This window comes from Gracilinanus agilis, chromosome 3 (genome assembly GCF_016433145.1).
Source record: "Gracilinanus agilis isolate LMUSP501 chromosome 3, AgileGrace, whole genome shotgun sequence".
NCBI classification, from domain to species: Eukaryota; Metazoa; Chordata; class Mammalia; order Didelphimorphia; family Didelphidae; genus Gracilinanus; species Gracilinanus agilis.
The window spans coordinates 678,908,169-678,934,616 of record NC_058132.1 but is presented as its reverse complement, the minus strand read 5'-3'; the positions used below and the strand labels follow the sequence as shown (position 1 = coordinate 678,934,616).

Here is a 26,448-nt window from a genome sequence, read left to right as displayed (position 1 = left end):
TCTGAGTCCCTTCATTTTTTCTTTTACATCCAAGGTATTAAACGACCTTTTACCTTAACCCCTAAGGAAATAACCTACAGATCTATTGAAAGCCAAATAGGGAGGAAGTAGAGAACACGAAGGAGGATGAAATAAACTCACATTTCTCCTTTATTCTTGTCTTTGAGCCACTGATGTAATGTATGGCTGTTGAATTGCAAGGCCCCCTTTAGGCCCCCTTTACACTGAATCTGCATGATAGTGTGAGAATTTCTGACCACCTCAATGAGGCCAACACAGTCCCCAATTGATAGACAACCATAAGGCAGCATCCTGAAAAAAAAAAAAGTTACAGGCAACTGGAGGAACTTAAAAGAATGAAACATTTAGCAATACAATATATGAACATTTAATTTAAAAGCAGTTCCCATTTGTAAAGCACTTTAAGATTTTAAAAACATTTTTCTCACTCCCAGCCTTCATGGTCAGGCGGGGGCTTTTCAGTTGCCAAAGTGAAGCTTTGGAGTGTGGTGACTGGGCCAGGGTCACAAGAGAGGAGAGTTGGGGTTCAAACCCTAGTCCTTTTACTTTAAGGCCAGTAACTTATTAAATCAACATCACTCATAGTTCAGCCTTAATGCTCTGGGCACTGCTGAAACTCTATTTTAATGGGCTTTTGACTGTAGCATAATTGGTAATGTCCCCAAGGACATCACTTTGCACAATTCGCTGCCTCCTAAGGAAGTTATAAGAAAAGCCATTACAAACACAGAATGTCATGGAAATGGGGAAAGCCCTTTTAGTTCTGTGCCATCAATGAACCAGACTGACAGATTCCTTATTCCTTGACTGACTCTGATGCACCACAGCCCTATGTTCGGGAAGGTTAGGCAGGCTGCGGGCATGCTGAGGTCTCGGTGCTGGAAGAGCTCTGGAGCTAGTTCCGGATGACCCAGGGAAGCTCAGAGAACACTCTGGCTGAAGGCTGCTCCCACCACGTAGTGATTTCTTTTCTGGCCACAGACATTTTGTATAGAGTCTCCCATAAGGCATGGAAGCACTACACCACTGCCAGTAGTGAACTTATGGATTTTGTGTCATGAGAGACTATGACGAAAATGGCTGCAGCTAGAGGAATTTTTGAATACTTTAAGACCATGACACTGGAAGAGATCATCTGGATACATACATATAAACTAACGAAATAAAGCTTCCTGGGGCGTTGTGAGGTCCTGCAGGGCAGAAGGGGGACTTGGGGTCTTTGTGGTCAGGCCAGTTGACTAAGTGTTTATTAGGCACTTATTACGTGTTAGAGACACAAAGGCGAAAGATGACAGTCTTCATCTCCAAGGCTCCAGGGAGTTCACAGTTTAGTGAGGGGAAAAGACAGAAAATATGCACAAATAAGCATGCTAGAAGGAGTGAAGGAGAGTCACACTAAACGCTCCAGGGAAATTTTCAGTCCAGAGACTGCTCTGAGATGAGAAGAATCAAGGAAGAATTCAGAGAGGAAGTTGTCTGTCTGTCTGTCTGTCTCTCTCCTTGGTGGCTACCCCAGCTTCCCTTCCTTTCCCTTTCTACCCTTCCTTCTCCTATCCTACCTTCCTCCTAGCACTCACCCCTCACAGTAAGGGTTTAGAAAAAATGAGAAGCATGTGCATTCTGGGGGTTGGCAATGGTCCGCACAAATGAAAGGAGGTGAAAGAGTGCAAGGCAAGATCTGGGAATAATCAGTAGCTGAGTGTACACAATACAATGTACAAAGTATAGTTGTGTGAGATGACTTTGAAAAGGTAAAATGACCAAACAGGAATTTTAGAATTGGGATAGACCTCAGTGCTCATCTAGTCTGACCCACACCTGCCTACTATACCCATAACACACCTACTAGGCAACATCCTCCCCTCTTCCTGCCCACTTCTGCTTGAAGCTTTGCTTGTCGCTCTATGGCAGCCCTTTCCACTCAGGGGCAGCCCTATGGTAATGAAATTTCTCCTTCATGAAACCACAATCGGCCCCTTTGCTGCTACCCCACTGCTCCTCATCAGATCCTCTGGGGCCAAATGGAGCAAGTCTGACCCCTCCTCCAAAGGAGCCCTTCAAATATATGAAAGTGGGGTGAAGCCAGATTGTAGACACCTTGAAATTTCAGTCAGGTCTTTTATTTTTTATTTTTTTAGGTATAATTATTTTTATTTGTAATTATGTGTTTTACATATATGTCAAGTCTTTTAGCTAATACTAAAATATAATAATGAACCTCATATGACGCCTTAAAATTTGCAAAGTATTTTACAGACATTGCATGTGTTCCTCACAATAACCTTGTGAGGTGAGTGCTATTATTATACCTATTTTACAGATGAGAAAACTAAAGCCAAGAGGTGAAATGAGTTGCTGGGGTCACACAGCTAACAAGTATCAATAAGCAATAGGTAGGCACTGCAGGTGAGCGAGAGGAATAAGATGGTCAGACCTATCTTTTCCTACAAAAATGAGAGTTAATTTAATTTTTTTCTTCAAATGTGTAAAATTAAAAGTTGAAATCAAACTCAATTCACTTTTGACATCATTATTCAACTAAACATGGAAGGAGAGCCTGGAACAATTTTTAAATATCACTATTTCTAATAACTATGACCTTTTCAAAGGGCTTTCGCATAAACTACATTGGCTTAAGAGAATCATCTCCAAATAATTTTTACTTTATTTTGGAGCACACAGCAGCACTACACTTAAGTTGATTGACTGGAGAATGAAATATCTAGGCTAATTTTTTTTTCATATTTCCAATTCACTTTATTTATCTTTAAAAAAAGATATTCATACATTTCATTTTGACACAACAGCCATTTGCCAAACACTTCCAACCCCTTATAGACAACATTTCCTGAAAACCATTCATTGTCTGTTAATAGAAAGCAGGGATGTGTTGCAGTCAACATGTATATTGCTTTCTTGTCTCTGCATCACTTCACACAAGTGTTCCCATGTTTCTTGGGATTTTCACATTCATCATTGTTTTTGGTGCAATGATATCTCATTACATTCGTATGTCATCATTTATGTAGTCATTTCCCAACTACTGCTTACACATTTTGTTTCTAGTTGTTTTGTTATCACAAATAATGTTCAGAACATTTTTGTACATTTGTAGGTTTAAATGAATTTTTTCCTTATGCCTATGGCAGCAAAAAAATACAATAATGTTGATGAATAATCACATTTGTAATCTCCTTCAAGTCTATGTGGAGCGGTTTCCCCATAGGGATCCACGCTTTCCCTATTCACAAGCTAGCAAATTTTCTTAGATGAAAATAAGAAAGTAGAATTTTGTAGATGTTTGTATTTGAACTCCCCTCTACAACACACATATACTGAGAAATGTTTAAAACCAGAATCTAGAGGGTTGTGATTTGGTAGTTTGATACTTTTTACATAGCTCCATCAGTCGGTGTTAGGGGCTTTAAAGGTTTTTTGTGACTAAATTTGCTTGTCGTTGACAAGTTGTAAACCACAAAGAAGACAAAGGCATCAAAGATCAAGTGACCTGATGATGTTTTTCTTTTCAAAATGGTTTGCATTTATGTTGTATGTCTATACTTATATATGTACATGCTGTTTTCCCCCACCCCATAGACTGTAAGCTCCTCAAAGGAAGGGACAGTTTAATGTTTGTCTTTGTATCCCAAGAGTCTAGCAGAGCACCTGACATATAGTAGGCGCTTAATAAAAGCTTGGTGTTTTATATGACTGAGGATTTGTGGTGGTTACAAATGACTAGTGGAGAAAGAGATGTCAGAGGTGGGAAGATGGCTGGATTGACAAGAGGGGGGATGGTTAGAAGGAAAATACTGTAAAAAGTTTAAATGGATCAGGGAAACTGAAGCTAGCATTTTTTATTGCAAGACTGGGCTATTATTCCAGTTTAAAGTTGTTTAAAAAGGGCACTGAAGAGTATGATTTCTCTCTGTTTTAAACTCCTAGTACTACATGGAAAAGACAACTTTTCTGAGAATGACTGAAAGCTAGTATTAAAACATGAGTCTTTCTCTCCCCTTGCGTGCCCTATTATTCATGTTGGAGCTCTGGAGGCAATTAAAAGAATTCTGACAATCTCACTGCTCTTCTTACTGGGATAGACCTTATGCCAAATTTTATTCTCTTGTCCTATGGGAGGAAGAGGGAAGGGATGGAGAAAGGGAAGGAAGGAAGGAAGGACTGACCAACTTCAGAAATTGCTTAAAAAATATGCATGCTGCAACCTCAGTACTGAAAAGCAACCAATTTAATCATGACTAAGTGGCTTTCTCAGGCTAAGCCAACTTTTTACATATAAGAAAAAAGAATCCATTATTCATTATGTTACCTTTAATACTCACCGAAGATCAAGACCCTGATTTTGCCAGATATTTTCCATAATTCGAATGATCTGAAGAGTTAGCATATCTTGTCGTAAGTCTGTAATAGCCAAATACAATATATTATTCCACCACATCACAACGGAAATCTAGGTATCATGTGATTCCAACAAATTAAAAATAGGTAATTATATATATATACACACAAAAAATATATATACATATAGCTGTATCCACTCAAAAAGATTTCTCATAACAATAGCCTATCATATTGCTAATATATTTTTTAAACCCTTTCCTTCCATCTTAGAATCAATACTATGTCCTGGCTCCCAAGGCAGAAGACTGATAAGGGCTAGGCAAGGGGGGTAAGTGACTTGCCCAGGGTTACACAGCAAGGAAATAGTCTGAAGTCAGATTTAAAAAAAAATTTTTTTTTTAAACCCTTACCTTCCATCTTGGAGTCAATACTGTGTATTGGCTCCAAGGCAGAGGAGTGGAAAGGACTAGGCAATGGGGGTCAAGTGACTTGCCCAGGGTCACACAGCTAGGAAGTGTCTGAGGTCATATTTGAACCCAGGACCACCCATCTCTAGGCCTGGCTCTCGATCACGTTACTCCCTGCTAGTATTTTTAAAGTACAACCAAAACAAGAGACAGTGTGGTATACAGTGGATATAGTTCATCCTGGCACAGGCATGTGAGGAGTTACAGTCCTGTCTTGGGACATATACTTGCTATGTAACCATGGTCAAGTCTCTTAACTTCTCAGAGCCCCAGGCACTCTCTAATACCTTAGGTTACTGAAAAATTGCCAGTCTACATCCAAGGAAGCGACTTCCCCATTGGAAATTCTTAATACTGCTAAAATTAAATGTCCAGACCAAAAAATAAAATGGAAAAATGAAAACAATTCCATTCGTGTAACAAATTTAAGATCATTTATCATATAGTTTATAAAGGGCTTTAACAAGCATTTGACAAGTTCTGGGAATCTACTGCCCACTTCGCTATCGAACTCCACTTGTGTATCTATTTCCTTATCATCCACTTACCCTTCAAATGATGATGCTATAGCTAAACCTAATGGTGTTTTTATTGTCTTTGGCTTCTTTCATCTCTGGGGCTTTTGATATGATTCAAAAGATCACAACTCTAGAGCTGGAAAAGACTTTAGAGATAGTATAGTCCAATTTAAAAAAAAAATTTTTTTTAAACCCTTAACTTCTGTGTATTGGCTCATAGGTGGAAGAGTGGTAAGGGTGGGCAATGGGGGTCAAGTGACTTGTCCAGGGTCACACAGCTGGGAAGTGTCTGAGGCTGGACTTGAACCTAGGACCTCCCATCTCTAGGCCTGACTCTCAATCTACTGAGCTATCCAGCTGCCCCCAATGGGCAAACTTTTTAAAGAGGGGGCCAAAGGAAAGGAAATGCTCATCTGTCAGTCTGCTTCTAAGGTAACTCTTTCAAAGTTTCATTGTATTGTATCCCACTCATCGTATTCGTCAGATTAGGAATAATGTTGTGCAGCTGGATAGAACATTTCAGGGAGCCACATCTGGCCTGCAGGCTGTAGTTTGCCCATCACTGCTATAATCTATCCCCCTCATTTTACAGTTGAGGAAACTCAAGTCCAATGAAGTGAAAGAAAGGTCTTGCCCAAAGTCACGAATGTGGAAACATGCTACTGGGGGGAAAAGAAAGAATCCCAAATTCTTTGACTGAATGTAGTATTCTTTGCCTTGAAACAAACACACTTCCCCCCCTCATCCTGAGATATATTTTTCCTCCCTAACTTTCCTTAACAGCATACTCTAATATGACTGTTTTGTTTTTCTGAACACTCAGGATCAGGCAATTTCAAAGGTAGAAGGGACCTTAGTGGCTATTGCTATTCATGAAAGGAATCTTCATGTGACGAATGGACATCCAACTTTTAGGAGCCACAACCTAATGGGGCAACCTATGCCTTTTTTTGGACAGTTCTTCTAATCATTAGGCAGTTTTTCTTGAGGTTAAGATTAAATTTATTTCTCTGCAACTTCCAACAATCCACTGCTTAGTCATGGCCTTTCTTTGACAAAGCTTTAATGACTTGAAGACATCTATCATGCATCCCCTGGATCATCTCTTCTTCAGGTTAAACAAGCCCAGTTCCACCAATCATTCTTATATATTGTAGATTCAGAGTCAAAGCCCTTTACCACTCTATGTGATCTTTTTTGGACACTCTAACTCAGTGCTGGTGAATATTTTCAAGATTGAGTGCCCAAAGTGCAACTTCAAGCTGCCTGTGAACCCCTCACATTACCCCAGACAGTAGAGGGAGGAAGTGCTCATATTAGGCGGCTGGACAGTGGAACAGGGTATATCAAAATGTCCTCGGGCACTGGGAAGAGGGGGGACGGAACAGCCCTCCCCATGCCATACCAGCGCCCGTGCCAAGACTTCACCAGCATGGCTCTAACTCATCAATATCCCTTCTTCAATTGTGGTACACAGAACTAGATGAGGTCTGACAAGGGCAGGCAATGTAGGATACAATAACTTCCCTAACCTCAGAAACTATGCCCCCAACCTCCCCCTGCCTTTTTAATTCTTACCTCCCATCTCAGAATCAATTCTGTGTATTGGTTCCAAGGCAGAAGAATAGTACGGGCTAGGCAATGGGGGTCAAGTGACTTGCCCAGGGTCACACAGCTAGATGTATCTGAGGCCAGATATATGAATCCAGGTCCTCCCATCTCTAGGTCGGGCTCTCTACTCACTGAGCCCTCTAAACTATGCCCTTCTTAAGGAAACCCAAGTTCATATTAGTTTGTTTAGCTATCATATCATATCATATTACTGACTCATTTTGGGGTTTTTGTCCACTAAAATCACAGATCTTCTTCAGAATAACTGCTATTTACTTCCATGCCTCCCCCCAACTCCCATCTCATACTTGTGAAGTTCATTTTTTTGTATCTAAGTGAAAGACTTTACAATTATTTATCCTGATGTATCTTACCATATTCTAGAGCCAAATGCTCTAGTCTAGTGATGGCAAATCTTTTAGAAGGGTAGGTGATATGAGAATGTCCTCAGATGCTCATGGAAAGGGGGATAGGGGCAGCCCAGTCCCTGGCCCTCTGGCTTTCTAGTAACGAACTCTGGTGAACTCTGTGCTGGGGCCATAGTGCGAGTGTCCACAGAGAAGGTTCTGAATGCCCCCTCTGGCATATGTGCCCTAGGTTCAACACCACAGCTCCAGCCTCTCAATATCTTTTAGGATTCAGCCTCTGTCATCTAATTTGTTAGACGTCCCACTCAGTTTTATCTCAACTGCAAATTTTATCGGTAAACTGGATATGCTTTAATTCAAGTGACTGATCAGAGCAGAGGGCCACCCCCAGAATTCTGGGGTACACAATTAGAGACCTTTGCCATGCTGCTAATGAAGCATTAACAGTAACTCAAGTACAGACATCCAATGAAATCTGAATCCCTCTGACTGACTGTATTGTCATCTATACTATATACCCTCCAGCTTCTTCACAAGAACTTTGTTTACTATATCTAAAGCTTTATTAAAATCTAGGTAAACTACATCCTCACCACTGCCCTCCTTTACTAGTTTAAAAAAAACTGCCAGAAATAAAAATAAAGTTAGTTTGGCCCAGCATGTTCTTGATTAAGTCATCCTGACTCTTTGTAATCCATGCTTCCTAGATATTGGCCATCTCTTTAATGATTCACTCCAGAATTTTCTCAGAACTCAAAATCAAATCAGTAGACTATAGTTTGCATATTTTGTTCTTTTTCCTTTTTAAAATTGGCACATTTGTCCTTCTCCAATCTTGTGGTATTTTACCTATTTTTCATGATCTTTCAAATCTCAATAGCACGGGCACAGCAGTCACTCCTTCACAGTCCCCTCGTTCTCCTAATCCCATTACCTAAGTTTATTTTCTTAGTCTTCTTCTGTGAGGTTTTACACTTCCAATGGCATGAATTAATGTTTTGTTTTGTTTTTTGCCAATGATCCACAAATTGTAATCCCTACTTCAAATTTATAGCTCTAGTTTGGTATCTAAAAGCTTGCTGGTTAACCCCAACTCAATCGGTTCTAAATTCTTCATTTTCCCTTTTCCTCTAAGTCCTCTATATGAATGGCACTAATGGCACCAACATTCTGCCAGGCATACAACCTTGAGCTTGTTTTTGTTTCCCCCCCATCCCTCACCTCATGCTGCCATATTATCTCAAAGCCAGCCAACCTCTTTAGTACTATTTCAGTCATTGTAGTTAGGCTCTAATTTCTTCTCGCCTAGTTTGGGCTCCTAATAGGCTTTCCTTTCTCTGGTCTAGACTCTCTCTAATCTGTCCTCCACACTATTGTTCAACTAATCTTCCTAATCTGGAATTGTCATTTCTCCTCTATTATCAATTTGTGTCTGTAGAGTAGTGGTTATTATGTTTGCCTAACACATAAAAGGTCCCTGGTTCAAATCAGGTAGAAACAAATTTCTAGTCACTGTAGAGTAGTTCCAAGTGGCTCCTCCTACCATTACATTAACTACCAATTAAAGTATGAACTCTTGAAAAACACTCTAAGGCTTCTATAATGTTCTAATCTACTTGTTCTGCCTTATTTCATATTTTTCCTGAACCATATATTCCTAGCTATTATCTACTGGTTCCTTTTCAGCTGCCTACAAACATGCCAAGATCTTTCCTATTTCTAAAAACTTTCACTGAAAACTGTTATCCCTTTTAAAACTATTTCCAGCTTCCTGGATCAACCTTCCATAATTACTTTGCTTTTATTTTGTATATATTTATTTTATATATACATATATGCAGATGTAGAGACGTATGCACATATATAAATAATATCTCCTCTGAAAGAAGTAAGGCCCTTGAGAGTAGTGATTTTTCATTCTTTCTTTTTACATCATCAGTGCCTAGCACATAGTAGTTGGCTATTGATTGACTATTCACTCATATTCTGTCACTTTGAGTCATATACCTCAGGGCTTTAACACTGTTTCTTTTCTTTTCTCTCTGTAGGTGAACTCAGAAGCTACCATGAGATCATTTATTATCTTTATGCAGAGAACTCAAATCCACAAGCTCAGTTCTTATTTTTCTCCTGAATTTTCCCCAGCCCCATATCACTAACTGCATGCAGGGCATCTGAATTTGGAAATCCCAAAGATATCTTAAACTTATCATACCCAAACAGAGTTGAGTATCTCCTACTTCTACCCAAAACCTAATCATCTCACTAACCTCTCTATTTCTGTGACTGTGCCACCATATTTGCATTCTCAGAAGAATTTTTTATTTACTCTTCCTCATGGCTCTCAATACTTCTTCCACAATACCTTTCATATTGCCTTTTCTCTACTTAAATGATCACATGGCCCTTATCACTTCTCACCTGAACTATTATCTCCTGGTTGTTCTCTGTCTCCAGTCTCAATCCATTTCTATCCATCCTCTAGAAATCAAAGCAATCTTCCTAAGGTATTTCATAAATGTGCTCCACTTCCATGCTTGTGAATTCTGAAATTCCCTTATCTAATCATAATTGTTGTTCCACTTCTTCTTTTGCCTTGTAACTCCAAACTCTGTTTTTCATCCATACCATAGCCTTTAATCCTTCAATCTTTCAGTTCCTTCCCAGGCTATCACTCCTGCACAAACAAGTTCAAGACTTCATGTTTCTTGCATTCCAAACCTTAGCCTTGTATCACTCCCATCATCTTCTGCTTAACAAAGCTGGGGGAAAAACATGAAATCCTGCTGACTGGGTCTATTGCAACCCTAAATTACATAATCTTAAATGGGTCCTCACTGCTGCAAAGTAATCTTTTGACAGCTTCCTAATTATCTCCCCATCCCATTTGCCACAATGTCGCTTCCAAAACTTTCTTATCCTTTTTCAAATCTTCTACAAGTCTTCCTTCTCCAACATCTCAACTGAGAATCTTGTCTTAAATTTTACTGAAAAAAAAATTTGTGACCATTCAACTAAGTTATCTCATCTCTCCTGCTTCTTATTTTACATCACCCAGATGACCTCTGCTATTCACATGCCCTTCACCCATCTTGTGAAATAAGGTAACCTTATTTCCCCCATAATCACAAGTGATCACAAGCAAAATCCCCCATAAACACAAGTGATCCTCTTCCACCCCATGTTCTCCATCAGATTGCTCCTTCTATCATCTCCACTCTCTCATTTATCTTCAATAACAGCTACTTTGCTACTGCCAAAAAACATGTCCTGTCCTCAAAAAAAAAAAAAACCAAACCAAAAAACCCTCACTTGATCTATCCATCTCTGCTATCATTCCAAATCTGTCCTCTTTTTAGTGACTAAATTTGAGAAGTCTGTCTACAATAGGTACTTCTATTTCCTTTCCTCTCATTCTCTTTTCAGTTTTCTCTAGTCTAACTTCCAATTCCATCATTCAACTGAAACTGCTCTCTCTAACATTAACAGATTGATCTCTTAGTTGCCAATGACTTTTTCTCAATTTGCTTTTTCCTAGACCTCTCTGTAGCCTTAAGATACTGTCACCCTCTTCTACTTGATACTTTTAATTTTCTAGGTTTTTGAGACACTACTCTCTTTTGGTTTTTCTGTCACCTATCTGATTGCTCTTTCTTTGTCTTTACTGAATTTCCATCCATGTTATGCCTGGACCCTCTTCCTTTTTCTCACTATACTATTTTACCTGGTGAGCTTATCTGCTCCCATAAATACGACTATCAACTCTATGCTGATGATTCTCACATTTACTAATGAAGTCCTGACCTCCAGTCTTGTATATCCAACTGTCTACTGGACATCTTAAACTAGTTAGCCATAAAAACCTTAACTTCAATCTTTTAGCTTTCTTCCCAAACTTTCCCAATGTCCAAACATTCTATTATTGTTAAGGGAACCATTACCCTTTCAGTCCCCTAGACTTTGGTAGTATCCTCACCTTCTCACTTTCACCATCCATCGCCAATCTATTGACAAGACTTGTTGATTGTATTTTAGTTAACATTTCCTACCCATGCCCCCTTTTTTCCTCTGACATTGACACTACCCTGGTCATCTCATACCTAGACTATTGCCAGAGCATGCTGGTTGCCTCCCTGCCACAAATCTTTTGCCACTCTAGTCTATCCTCACTCTGTCAAAGTGGTCTTCCTAATTTTCAGGTCTGACTCCTACTGAATAAACTTCAGTGGCTTTCTTTCACCTTTGGGAGCCTAATGTTTGAGACTGAAAGCCATTGAAAGCCTTTCACAACCTCTTTCCTCTGTCCAGTCTTATATTGACCTCCCCTGGTCCCTCACTTTGTAATCTAGTGACACCTGCCTCCTTGATGTTCCTAAAACAAGACACTGTATCTTTACTCTAGAAATTTTCACTGGCCCCCTTGCCCGAAATGCTCTCCCTCTTCATCTCCATCTCCTGGCTTCCCTGATTTCCTTCATTATCAGTTAAAATCCCATCTTCAGCAGGAAGCCTTGCTGGATCCCTCTTTAATTTTAATGCCCTTCTTCATTGATTACTTCCAATTTATCATATCTATAGTTTGTTTGTGCATGGTTATTTTCAATGTTGTCTTCTCTATTTGACTGTGAGCTCCTGAATGCCAGATCTTTCTCTTACCTTCCTTGGTATTCCCAGTGCTTAGTCTATTGCCTAGCACAGAATTTGTTAACAAATATTTACTGACTGACTAAAGCCCACTCTGAGAAGGTCAAGACATTGATCAAGAAGCTTTAGGAGTTTCCTGTTGCCCCTATTATAAAATTGTAATATAGGATTTTAACCTTGCCATGTTAGCTTAGGGCCAACCTGTCAGTTGCCCTGGATGGAATGTTGAAGGTGACATGAGCCACTGGGCAGATATCAATTGCCAGTGAACCAAGAGTGTAAAAAGCCCTGGAAACCCAGGGCTGGGTTCTTTTCTTGACCTGACTTCGCCCTGACCACTCACTTACCCCTTACCCCTTGGGCCTGGGTGGTGGGAGTAAAATGGGTGGTAGGAGTGTGGATCGTGGGTAGGACTAGAATAGGTAGGATTTTAAGACCCGATATTCTAAAGCAACACAATATAATTATTATCATCATCAACAAGATTAGCCCAAAGATCAACTTTATTTCCTAATCAGAGACTACATTACTCTGGCCAAGGGCTGCCTGCCCTCGGTTAGCTTAGACCTTCCAAGGATTTCTACCGGCTTTAGTCAGATAATCTTCAGCAATAGATCTTAGTATTTCCAAGCCCTCTTACCATTGCCTTGTTCCCTACCCAGTTATCAATAAACCCCTTAACCTAATAGCCTTAACCAGTGAATCCTGTGGTTATTTTCCTACCATCAAAGGCTAAGGAGGACAGGCAACAGGAAGGGATTCTGAGCAGTTTGGGCTGTAACAAAGTCCACTGCTGAAGGGCAAGAAGTTCTCTACATGGACTTCCTGCCTACCTGCCATTAACCAATAGGAGGCTGTTTCCTCCGCAGGGAGGGACTGGCTACCTGATATCTTAAAGGAGCCTGGAGGCAAGCAGTGAGATTTCACTGGCACTCAATTCCCAGAATTGGATCCTTGTTACATCCATAAGTTACAAGCTCAGCCTGAGATTTGCTCCCTCCATCCTTACAACCAGCACTATCGTCCTGCTAGCCTTATTACCAGCTTAAGGCCCCTGTTTCCCTCCTGTTAATTATAAAATCCACTCTTGAGGTTTGGCATTTGAAGTCCTTGATAATCTGATCTGAAGCTCTTTCTGCACTGATTTCACATTAGTTCCTCTTCATATATTCTCCATTTTAGTCATACTGATCTTTTTGATGTTGATATCCCACTATGTATGATTTCACAGGTTGTCTTCATGTTTATAATGCTCTCTCTCCTCACCTCTGATTTATAGAATCCCTAGTTTTCTTCCAAGACTCAATTCAAGTGCCATCTCCTACAAGGAACTTTTCCTGATTATCATGCACATGAGTGCTCCTCCTTCTGTCCTGAAATTAATTTGTATTTACTTTGCATACATTCTGCATATAATTATTTACATTTGATATGTAAGCTTCTTGAGGGAAGGGACTGTTCAGTTTTTAACTCTCTCAATTTCTGGCCCTTTCTAGTATCTGTTGTACTGAGAATGTGACCTCTCAGACCTGGAATGGATCTATTACTTTCCCCTATCCCACTGTGGCCATCTGTTCACCATTCCTTTCTTCAAGATCTGTTTCAGGGCCCACTTTCTCCTCAGCTCCATACATTGTTTCTCCAAGTGAATGCAAATCTTTCTTTGCTCAAATTTTTCAGTCCTTTTATTTTCCTTGGTACAACAGTTATTTGTATATATTTTCTTCCCTGAATTAGATTGTACATTCATTGAGAGTGGAGTCATATCTATATTTATATATGTATCACCTAAAATAGTTGAGGTTAATAAGTGTTTACTTAGTTAAATTTGCATGTTTATTTAATTAAGTACTCATATCAAAACTTCATTAATGATTGGAAAAGCAATTTCAACAGTTGTAGTTGTTATAAAGTTAATCCTGTCAAATGTAAACACCATTCTTTTCTTTGCCTCTTTTCTCAAAAAGGGCATATTAGACCAGAATTGTACGCTTCCTCAAGGTAGAATTTTAAAACAGTTTACAACAGATTTATTTAGAGTATCTACAATCCTTATATATAAAGACAATGGCATATGTCAGTTTTATAAATTCATTAATAGTTTCCTTACCATCCCCATTTTTAAAGATGATCTCATTGTTCTGAAATAGTAACTCTGACATGATGTCTGGGTTCTCCCAATTCAACCAGAGTGGTCTTTTTGCAGAGGACATAATCCGACACTCCTCAAGCCTTCAAAATGATTAAAAACTTATATAAAACACAGTACCTTCTTGTAAGACTAATCTACAAAGTGTGGTTTTTTGAAACAATACATTTAAATTTTTTAAAAGTCCTTTTATGTTTTAAAGATATGATACTTTTTTAATGTAGTATTTTATCCCCCCCCCCATCTACACGTAGAAACAATTTTTAGCACTTGTTTTCTCACATTTTGAGTTCCAAATTCTTTCCCTCTCTCCTTCTTCTCCCCTCTCTGACATGTAAGCAATATGATATAGGTTATGTATGTGCTAGATATGATACATTTCTGAAGTACTCTAGGGAAATGAAAACAACTAATTATTATCCTGTTTGTATTTTCCAATTAGCAGCTCAAATTTTAATTGAGCATTGTTATACAGTAATCACATACAATTTACTCTTTTAAAATATACCACAGATTCTTTCCAAAGAAAATACAGCATCTGCTAGGCTTGTATTTATTCAGAGTCAAACTATTTTTCCTGTTACTATTTTGTTGGGGGAAGAATAATCAAATAACAGCATCAACTAATTTACTTATCCTATTTTGAAAAGCCTATTTATTTTTTCCTATCTAATGACACACATTTCTATAAGTACCTTAAGATTTATACAGTGTTTTCTGGACAATGAACCCTGGAGGTAGTTAGGACAGTATACATTTATCCATTCATGATGAGTTCTCATCTTGCTCAGAATGGAATGCAGAGGCTATTCACAGGACAACTCCCCCCTATCCCCTACCCTCTTTACATGGCCCCTGGAACTTGGATTTGCTCCATTTCCTACTTAGGTCAATTCACTCCTCCTTGGGAAACCTTACGACCCTTTGCTCCTAGAAGCCCATCAGACTGCTGCCCAAACTTAGGGCAGACCTACAAACCATACTGCTCACTGCAACTCAGAATTCTCTAGAGTCCACCTCCCTGGTATCTAGGACTATGACATGCCACCATGCTCAGCTCTAAATGGATCCTTACATTTCTTCATAAAGGGTTGATATAGCACCATACCTGAGATTTCCTAGTTGATGAGCAGGATTAAGGGGAGAGATAAAGCCTTGTAAAGCATCCATGTAATCAGGCCGTCTCATCTGTTCAACCAAGAACTTCATTTGTACCTGATGTAATAATCATAGGCAATGTCTGAGAACTATAATGGCAGATTTCATGAAAAGTAAAGCAATCCTTACTCCTTAATACTCTAGTCTTTGTTCTGGACCCTGACTCTGGATTGTGGCCCACCTAATAGAGCTCTTGAAGAAGGTGGCTGGAGCACAAGGAGAGGAGCTGGGAGAGACAGGTCTGAACATCCTCTGGAGGGCATAGGGTAGAGAGAAGGGCAAGTGTCATCTGACATAGCATTCTAGATCCTGGTTATAGGAGAAGAATCTAGACATGTTCTGGTGCACTAGCCTGCAACCTAGGTGAGGAGAGGTTATATGAATTCAATTCAACTTTTAATGAGTAATGATATTTTTTTTGGTCTAAGTTCAGTTACTATAAGAAAAAAATACTAAGTATACATTTTTTATTTCTAAGCAGTGGGGGAAAACAGTGTATTCACTTTCCAAAGAATGAACCACACAGTACTGATGCCCTTTAGGTTAACACAGTGACTTTCCTTTATAGATGTATTTATTTTGGGGTGAATAGTGGTAAGAAGCACCAAAAGGATTATTGGGATATTCTCAAAGGACTTTAAAATACTACACATACTTAGCTTGTAATCTATGCTAATCTAAAATCTACCACAGAAAAAATATGTGGAGTTACAAAGATAAACAGACTGAATTAGAAGTCCAAGTAGTTATCTCTGTGTTCATCACAGGCCATTAAGTTATGCCTCTGCTTGAAGTCTGCATAAAGAAACCTGGGCTCTTTTAACCAGGCCCTTGGAGTGAAGAATCAGTTAAAATAAGATCTCCACCCATATCACAACCTAGATAGTAGTACTACTTAATTTCCAAACTAAAGAACATTTCTTTCTATAGCCTACCCAATAAAAATGTTGCAGCTTTTAGTGAAAGTGGTAGATAGAATTGAAAGAGAAAGGTGTATGGGAAGAAAAGACAAACTACTGGAGTTTTAATTTCCTATTCCTGGCTATTACAAGAACTTGCTTGGCAGACTGTCCCCTGTTCCTCAAATAGGAACTGGGAGGTTGAGACTAACCAACTTTGTCACAAATTCACAGTGTGAAAATGCATAAGGAATTCATGTCAGTAACCTCACTTGCTCCGCAGCAAACCTGGTGAAAACCACATTACTCCAGCTTCGGGTTTCTCTCAGAAATACTGCTAAAGAGGATTTGATAGGAAGAGGTTGGTTTTAGGAAGAAGCCTCTGAAACCTCCTGGCTGGGAGGGAGTCTGTAAATAAAGATGTACCTTTTGGGTCTCATCCTTCTTCTCCTGTTTGAGAATGTCAGTGAGGTTAATCAGTTTCTCCATGGCCTCCACCTGCCGATTCAAATGCTTTAGATACATCCCACACGCTCGGCAATACGACTCCAAAAGTAAGCCAAATCTTTGACTGACAGTTTTATTATGCATTTCAGACCTAAAACGACATTTTGAAACTTAAAGATAGTTTCAAATACCTGATTTTAAGGAATCATTTGTCCCTGCTACCTAAAGGACTCAACTTCTATGGATACTTAAATGTTTATTAAAGCACAGGTAGGTTAGGGCCTGGGAACTGGGCCTGCGACTCCAGAAGTGCTGGGAGCTGAGGGTCACCCTCTCCCAGGGCAGGCTGGCACCTTTGCTGTAACTTCTAGTATCAGAGAGCTGCCCGGAGCACTGAGGGGTGACTGACATGATTTGCCTAGGATCACAGCTAACAGGCAGCAGAGGCAGATCTCCTTGGCTCCAAATCCAGCTTCCTATCCAGTGCACCAGGCTGCAACAACAAAATCTGAAACCTCACGTTTCAAGCCTAATAGGGGTAGATCAATGAGAACTGAGATCTTTAGCTCTCACTGGCAAATGAAGACTTTATGTGGCTACCTGATACTACCATTATGCATTTTTCAAATTATTATCATCCATTCATTTGTTCTATGAATAGTTAATAATTATCAAAGAAAGTTAGGTGAACGTGTGATGAGGTACTAGAGGAAGAAGCAAAGAGCCAATATGTATATTCACTAAATACCTGTTTTGTGCAAAGCCCTGCACTAGGGAGTGGGGAAGACACGAGGATAATTGAGACATGGTCCCTGACCTTAAAGAGTGTACAAAAGAGGAGGAAAGGATCCAGCACATGCCCAAGTACACAAGCTGTAATGTAGAATAGCATGAGAGCACCAGGGCAAGAATAAAGTCTATTCAAATACTAAGAAAGCTCAGGCAGGACAATTACAATCCTTACAACTCTAAACTTATTCCAAATACTTCCAATTTTTATTTTATTTCAATAAAACAATGATAAATTTGTCGGGTTGGGCAGGCATGGCTGGGCAGTGATTTGTCTCACTGGAGAGAGTGATGCACTTAGATCTGTGATTTATAAGAGTACTGAAAATGTCATCAGGAAAAATGTCTTTAGGGAAAGGAAAAAAGTGAAAGATGAACTCTGTTTATTATTCTATATGGTACCATCAGTAAAATATTATTTAGTAACTGAGGAAGCTAGGTGGCACAATGGGGCAGTTACATGGTGCAGTGGATAGAGTGCTGGATTTGGAGTCAGGAAGACTCATCTTCCTGAGTTCAAATTTGGCCTCGGACACTTACATTCTGGACGATCCTGGGTTGAGTCAATTAACCCTTTCTCTCTCCATTTCCTCATCTGTGAAATGAGCTAGAGAAGGAAATGGTAAACCACTCCAGTATCTTTGCTATGAAAACCCCAAATAAAGTCACAAAAAGTTGGACATGACTGAAAATGACTGTACAAAACAACAACAAAGATGGTCCAATGGCTAGAAAGAGTTAAGGCTTGGAGCCTGGAAACCCGAGTTCAAATCCAACCTCAGATGCTTCCTAGTTGTGTGACCACAGACAAGTCTTTTAACTTTTGTCTGCCTCAGTTACCTCAGTTCTAAAATGGGAATAAAAATTGCACCCAGGGATGTTGTGAGGATCAAATGGGATGTTTGCAAAGTGCTCAGCACAGTGCCTGACACATAGTAGACACTTAAAAGAGGCTTGTTCCCTTCCTCCTCCTCCTCCCTAAAAAATTTCAGTTTTTCACTAACAAACATATACAGATGAGTAACAAGTAAAAATGATACAAAGAAAAATCTTTGAATTGTTTACTCCTATTAGCTCCATGAAACTTGAAAAGTACCTCAGAATATTTTAAGTCTTAGAAAAGTATACAATGTAATTTGTACTTGGGTAACTACTTAGCAGGTAGCAGAGTTCTGTTAAATTAACTTCAAAAAGTCAGAGACTTAACTGATCATTGATATAATTTAATTTTTATATAGGAACCTAGGGATTACTAAGAATTATGAAATCCTAGACTAAGGGTTTTTTACTTGAGGTCTATGGACATTGATGAGTTTTTGTGGATAGATTTCAAGGAGTCTCTAAAGTAAGATGGGAAAAAATGTACATCTTCATCTTTACCCTAACTGCAATTTCCTTCAATTATTTAAAAATTTTTTTGAGAAGAGGTCCCTAGGCCTTACCAGACTGCCAAAGGAGTCCATGGTACAAAAAAAGATAAAGAACTCCTCAATTGGACAAAGACCTTAGAGGGTACAGTGGTACTTTTCATCATCACTGCTGAATGAATGTTGGAGATTATGAAGTCAGAATAATTGGCTAAAAAAATGCTGTCTGAGAATGGGATTTATATGTGTGGATTGTGGCTGAAAAGAATAGGATGGCTCTTGGCTTGGAAAGGAGAACACCTAATGAGGCCCTGGAGAAAGGTATTTGCCTTAGAGTCTTACAGATCTGATCAAGAGATCTTTAAGGGAAAAGAGATGGTAGAAAGCCTACAGAACAGGTCCTGACAAGGTGGTGGGCTCCTCTCATAAGCCTGTATTATGGAATAAGAAGAAAAGAAAACTGAGTTAAGTTTCATGTTCCTAGACTAAGTTCCTTTTCCCCACATCCATGTCAATAGGACATGATGAGGAACACATGATAGATTAGCCTGCCTTAAGATGCTATCAGGTGAAGTTGCTTTATTTTAATGTGAATGATTAGGGTTGTAAATTACATTCTGATCAGCTGACTCTTGTGACTACAGTATAACTCCTAGGAACCAGCCAATGGTGAATGACGGAAGGGACTGATTCACATTAGTGAAAGGGAGCCTATGTGCTGCCATTCTTTGTACTTGCTTGCTGTAATATGCCTGTAAAATTGGCTCATGAGTACCCATTCTTGTGAGAATGAAATAAAAGAACCTTTGCCACATTAATGCTAAGTTCAAGATTCTTTTGAGTGGGTGGTTGTTCCTCTCACTGTAGATCTGTTGATCCCAGTATATAAGAGAATAGAAGGCAAAACGTAAGGACAGTAGAGGAATGAATCATTAGTCCATGGGAGATGAAACCCAGGAAAAGCACTAAAACAAATGCCCTCCGATCTCTACATCTAAATCCATAAAGTATTGTTTAGAAATACTAGTACAAAGAAACAATCTGATCTCGGGCATCACCGAGACTAGGAAATGGATGTTTCATGCTTGGAATAAAATTTTGGAAGGGTATTCTTTAATCAAAAGAAATATACAGATAAAAGACAGTAGGAAAAAGAATTGAATAAGAAAATATGAAAAAACACTAAGGAGAAAATTTGGGAAGGCATCAATGGGGGGAAAAGCAACATGACCATGGGGGTATACTAGACCATCTGGATAGAAAGAAATATCAGATGAGTTTGGGAAACAAGACCACAAAACTGGCATGGAAAAATGTAGGGATAGAGGATTTCCAACTCTGTCGATGTGCTGGAGTTACTTCTGTCAAAAGCAGAGTGGCTGGTAAGATTCGTGACTTTCCTTAATGACAATCTTTCAAAAGATAAAAGCAGCTGCAAAGGGAGCTGATATTCCAGTCTGGATTTTGACCAATAAGAGGGAATTGGTCCCTGCATGAAAAACACTATTAGGGAGGGGTAACTCTCTCAAAGAGTTCATGATAGGAAAAAAGAGGAATGCCAGGCAGAGTCTGATATACACAGGAGATTTTGGAAGAAGAAGGCTCTATAACATAAAGGTAAAATCCCATGGACTAACTGCATTTCTGTCTTTGAACTGATACCCATCTCCAATCCGTCCTACACATAACTGCCAAAAGAATCTCTCTAAATCACAGATCTGACCATGCAAATTCCACTCCTCAAGATTATTCAGGGCTCCCTAATGCCTCTAGAATAAAGTACAAGCCCTTTAGCTTATTATTTAAAGTTCTTCCCCATCTGTTTCCAGTCAAACCTCCCATTATTTTCTCTCATACATATATGTTCCAGACCAACTGGTCTCTATGTCCTCCCTGAACTCATTCTATATTATGACTTTCTACCTTTGCTGGGCTGTCCTCCATGTTGAGAATACATTCTCTTCTCACCTTGGACTCTTACTTGTTAACTTCCTTTCAGCCTTAGTTTGGGTGTCACTCTCTCCTGATCCTCCTATTGGCAAGTGCTTTTCTCTAACATTTACTCATCTGTTTTCTTGCTTGTGCCCTCATGTGTCATGCAAGTTCCCTGAAGGTCAGGATTGTTTTCTGGTTTTGTATCATCAGTACCTAGCACAGTTCCTTGTATACCGTAATAGAAGCTTGATGCTTGTTGGATTTAATGTCTCTTGTGGAATGCTCTAAGGATCTGTGTGTGGCTCAACAACTGTAATTTTACTTTGTATCAAGTCACAGAAGGCCTATTTGCTCTATCTACAGAGGTCCTGGGTTCAAATTTGGCCTCAGATACTTCCTAGTTGTATGACCCTGAGCAAGTCATTTAACCCCAATTTAACTAGCCCTTGCTGCCCTTCTGCCTTGGAACTCATACTTAGTATTAATTCTAAGAAAGACTGTAAGAGTTTTGAAAAAGCAAAAAAGAATTTAAAAAATACATCTATAGTTCTGCTTGCATTTATGGACACCCTATTTTAGGAAGGACATCAATGAATTGGAGTGAATTTGGAAAAGGGTGATCAGGATGGTGGGAGGAGTGGGGATCATGCATTATAACATGAAAGGAACTGAGATGTTTGGAATGTAGAAGAGAAGTTTAGAGGGAACAGTGTAGTGTGTCCTCCCTAATTACCTGCACCTCTTAAAATCCTTAGGTGCTTTCAAGGTTTAGCTCAGGGGTCCTTTCCTTTAGGAAACCACTTCTGCCTCCTGGTTGTTAATGCTTTTTCCCCCCTTTGAATTATATTACATTTACTTCTTTTTTTATATATATACTATCCCCCCAGTAGACTCTAAGCTCCATGAAGGCAGGGGTTATTTCTGTCTTAATATATTCATAGCATCTAGTCCAGTGGCAAATTTAGGTTGGGGGGTGGCCTTGTAATTTTATCCAAGTAGGGAACTCTCAATGTGTAAACTCCTTTCACCAATAGACAATAACAACTCATCTTTAACTTATTATCTTAGCAAATTACCTGGGGCATTAAGGATGGAAATCACTTGCCATGATCAACCAGCTCTTAGGTGCCAGAGGTGAGAACTGAAGCCAGACATTCCTACCAGCAAGCTGGCACTTTTACTCAGTATACTATGCTGTCTTTTATACCATAAAAGCTAGATAAATTCTGTTGAATAACTGAAAATGAAAGATTTTTCATGTATTTGAAGAAATGTCATGTAGAAAAGGGATTAAACTTGCTCTGCTGAGCTCGAGAAGTCAAAATTAAGACCTATGGACTAAAGAAGCAAAAGGGAAGATTTTTGGCCCCCTGTTTGCCACCTATTAGAGCTTCTTCTGAGTGGAGCACATTCCCTCACTGGACGTACCCTGGATTTTTCAGAAAGGCTTTTGAGTTAAGAACATATTTGGTTAGATGGCCTCTGAAGTTCTTTTGAACTCTGAAGTTCTGTGCCTTTTGATCAACCTCCAAAAACCTTCATCTGCCTCACCCAGCAAACCCCACAAGACAAGCAAGCTTGTTAATTCAAAACTCTAAGGGATGAGTAAATCATAACTGATGAAGTAGCTAATGCTTACATTATACACAACTGTAAAATTTGATGGAGGAGAGAGGAATGTAACTTACTTTAAATGCCAAAAGAAAAAGTGTCCTATCCTTTGATTTGTTAGTGCTTTCTTGAGTAAAAATCTCACAAGCAGGTTATCCAAATATTGTTCATACTTCAGAACCTAATGAATAAAAATATCATTATATGATTTGGAGAAAATCTTGTAGAGAGTGGAAATTTTGAAGAAAAATATTCAAAAGTGAGGTTGCTATTATGTTTTTAGTACAATGGATAGGAATCTTCACATTTAGAAAAAACAAGCAGGTTAGTCACACAGTTGGCTTTTGACTTTATATATTTTATATATCTTAAACTTAGGAGGAAATATTTACTATAAATATACAAAATCAAGATGATGTTTTATGGGTGAAATCTTAACTGATAAAATATATTAGCATACCTGAACTAGTTGAATTAAGTACTGAGAAAGTTTGTCATCAGTTAAATATTTTTCCAGGCATCGAACAGCAAAAGCTCGAACCATAGGGTCTGGATAATTACAATCCAAAAGTTCCATGGCCTGTTCTGGTTTGATTGGGGGCCAATCTTTCACTAAGCAATACATCTGTATGTGAAAAGATATAAATATATGTATGTATATTGCATATATGCAGTTAAAAAACAAAGCTTATGCAAATGTGTTTGTTCCCAAGTTTTTAAAAGAGTTGAGGCAAAAAAATACTACAAATAATATAAGTTAAACATTTCTAATTATTTTATTTGTTGAAGTAGTATCACTTTTATAATCTCGGTTAATCCTAACAGGAGATCTTTTACCACAGATTCCAATCTTTATATGTATGTTGTTAAGAGAAAAATAAAATCCATCAATTGATACAGGCTTATTTTACACTTTCTTATATAATGGGGTGTGTGAGTGTGTATACATTTACCTGGGCTACTTCATCTCTAGAATTCCATTTAACGGATAGAAGAAGTTTAGGTAGAATTTCTGGGATACTGACACAATAATGTCTGCACAAAAACAAACAAATAAACAAATTAGACATACATTTTTTTGTTTGCACATCATTCAAAAATTTTCATTGTTTAATTTTTAATAATTCAGGCATGATTATAATTTTTAAATAAGGAAATGGAAGGCACAGAGGATAGAGTAGTGGACTCATGGTCAGGAAGACCTGAGTTCAAATCCTGCCTCAGGCACTTAGCTCTATGACCCTGGGCATTTCACTTAAGCTGCTGCCTATCTGAGTTTCCTTAACTGTAAAATAGGGATAATAATAGCCCCTACTTCCCAGGTTGTTGTGAAGATCAAATAAGAGTATATCTATAAAGCACTTGACAAATTTTAAAGTACTATATATGTAGGCCACTATAAGTGGGAAAAAGAGACTGATGATAAAAATAAAGGCCAGAATAGACAAATCTATTTACAGTTATCTCTAGTAAATGTTGCAGAAGTTAAGAATTGAAAACAGAGCAGAGACTCATCAATGGTGATGTGGCTAGACAATGGTATCTGACTAGAATAGATTTTATTTCACTTTAAGAAAAGATGAATATGCTGTGATGGGAAAAGGAAAGAGGATAAGATTTAAGAGAATTCTTTTCCTTGAGTTCCTAGTATGTGCCTTAAGACAGCCTTCCATTTCTCTTAAATCTTATCCTATCTTTATCCTTTTCCCATTACAATGCTAAATAAAGAGCATGGAAAGCTTATGATGTAAAAGTGGAAAAACAAAACATACAACTACAATGATGAAAACAGAAAGAACAGAATTGACATCAAACCAACTGAGATGGAGCATTGTAAAATCATCACAACTAGTCTTAGCCCCCTGATAGCGTTGTGATGGCATTCTGATGGAGGTGTAGAAGACTGCCTTCATAGCAGACTTGATGATGTGTACATTAGTTTTCTTGCACTAGAAAGTTGCTTAAGGGGCAGCTAGGTGGCTCAATGGATAGAGTCAGGTCTGGAATTGAGAGGTCGTGTGTTCAAATTTGACCTTAGACACTTCCTAAGCAAGTCACTTAACCCCCTGTGCCTAGCCCTTATAGGACAGAAGGTAAGGGTTTAAAAAAAGAAGTTGCTTAGAACATTGAGCAGTTAAATGATTAGCCAGGATTTAAACCCAGTTTTTTTCATCACCAAAAGCCAGACCAAAGTATAACTCCTAAGAAGTAATAAAAATGAGATTTAAAATGAGAAATGAAAATTAGTTTTTTATTTAGAAAAAGTAAAAGCAATAATCAGTTCTCCATCATTAATTTAAAGGAATGAAGCCCAGGGAGAGAGGACTGGAAGCCACAACTAAGCTCTAATCTCATTTAGTCACTAATTTCAGTTTTTTCACCCAATAAATCTTTTATTAGATTTGTTAACAATTAGTGGGATTAACTAATTTTAAATTTCATTCAGAATATAGTAAAGAAGCCAGGAAAGGCAGTGGAAGGGGAACAAGAAACAAGGATAATTCTTAAGTGCTGTTAAGTGGAATTGGACCTATCAATTACCTGAAACAGGGAAAGGAGGAAGTAAAAGGTCAAAAAAGATATCTCACTACTCCATCTGCCCTGACTAATTTAAAAGGTGAAGTACATTTACTACATGTGCCATGTCTCAGTTCTCTCCCCTGCAAAAGAGACGGTATCTATACTGCTTATCTCACAGGGGATTAAGGATCAAATTATAAAAATACAAACGAACAAACAACCTGATAAGGACTTTTAAATCAAGTGTTTAAATATATGACTGCTACCCATAGGATGAACCTTGAAATTCAGAAAGACAACTCTGATTATTAATCACTCAAGAAAGCTTGACCCATGAACATTATAGATAGTTTACTAACAGAAAAGAGAGAAGACATTTCACAAAGGCTTTCAACAAAACTTACCAGAAAATTAAATGAGTTGATTTAACTTAACTATAATTTTGAGCTGTGTGCATTGTGAAATATATATTCCCTTAGATTAGATTTATGGAAAAGTCTTTAGTAAAATAATACTCTATTAAAATCAATACTATACTTTACAAAAACAAACCATATTTTGAAAGCATCTTCTAACCCTGACCTGTGACTCCATAGGAAGTCCTTTTCTTGCTCAGTGATCTCAGATAGAGGGTCTCGAGTACAAATTGCTCGGAGTTGTTCTTTGTCATTTTCTCTTAATTCATTATCTCGAGCTATCCTATTACTCTGTAAAACAAAGAAATAGTTTAGTTACAGTATCATCTGTAGTATTTCTTTATGGATTCATTTGAGTTATATATATTAACAATAAGCAGATTTTCAGTGCTTTTACAGTATTAACATGGACTACCAGAATGGTAAATCTATGCTGAGATAAGCTGGAAAGGCCAACTTCCATTGAGTACTGTCAAACAAATTCTTGGTTTAAGTCTTGGCTAAGCGACCTGAAAATCTGTAGTAACCCCTCTACCTGACAAGGTAAATGGGTGAGAGGGTCTCAATGGGGCAGCAGAAAAAACAAATAATGTGTAAGTCATTTCTTTGGCTAACAGTGTGGCCCCATACTATTAGAACAGAACCTGTTTTCCTGGCTAGGAGATGGGCAAAGAAATGAATGAAAGCATTCAAGGTCTTTTGGGTGACTCATTCTTGTCGGAGTTCCACTCTAAATCATTTCTGTGACTTTTACTACATTTCTTTTGTGTATGGGTTGGACTAGATGGCCGCTGAGGGTCCTTGCAACTCTCAAATTCTGTCATTTTGTAGCAATACCTACTATTTAGATATGTAAGAAACAAAGAAAAACACTAGTAAAATTCCAAAAGTTACAAGACAAAAAGTCAAGCAAAAATATCAGCTGCATTTTCTTATAACTAGAAATTATGCATTTACTTTTCATTTTGAATCAGATTCTTCAATTATGGCAAACTGAGTTGTGAATAAATGGATGAAACACTAATTAAGCACTTCCTATGTACTAAGCATTGTGCCAAGTCCTGGGATACAATTAGAAGTCAGACAGTCCCTGCTCTTAAAGAGTTCCCATACTAATGGAGGAAACCACACATATGGACATGTTTAGCTTCAAATTAAATAGAAAGATC

At 38.4% G+C, this 26,448-nt stretch overlaps 1 protein-coding gene across 1 annotated transcript in view; it reads right to left on the bottom strand.

Moving 5' to 3' along the window:
- The window catches only part of PIK3CA (phosphatidylinositol-4,5-bisphosphate 3-kinase catalytic subunit alpha), a 51,221-nt gene that overhangs the window by 6,228 nt on the left and 18,545 nt on the right, over positions 1 to 26,448 (bottom strand). The window contains exons 9-17 of the mRNA XM_044670941.1: positions 25,446 to 25,570; positions 23,297 to 23,378; positions 22,804 to 22,968; positions 22,421 to 22,524; positions 16,621 to 16,792; positions 15,246 to 15,352; positions 14,099 to 14,220; positions 4,362 to 4,440; positions 142 to 312 (exon numbers count right to left, since the gene is read on the bottom strand). Coding sequence (XP_044526876.1) covers positions 142 to 312; positions 4,362 to 4,440; positions 14,099 to 14,220; positions 15,246 to 15,352; positions 16,621 to 16,792; positions 22,421 to 22,524; positions 22,804 to 22,968; positions 23,297 to 23,378; positions 25,446 to 25,570 — 1,127 coding nt within the window. The remainder of the gene's footprint in view (positions 1 to 141; positions 313 to 4,361; positions 4,441 to 14,098; positions 14,221 to 15,245; positions 15,353 to 16,620; positions 16,793 to 22,420; positions 22,525 to 22,803; positions 22,969 to 23,296; positions 23,379 to 25,445; positions 25,571 to 26,448) is intronic.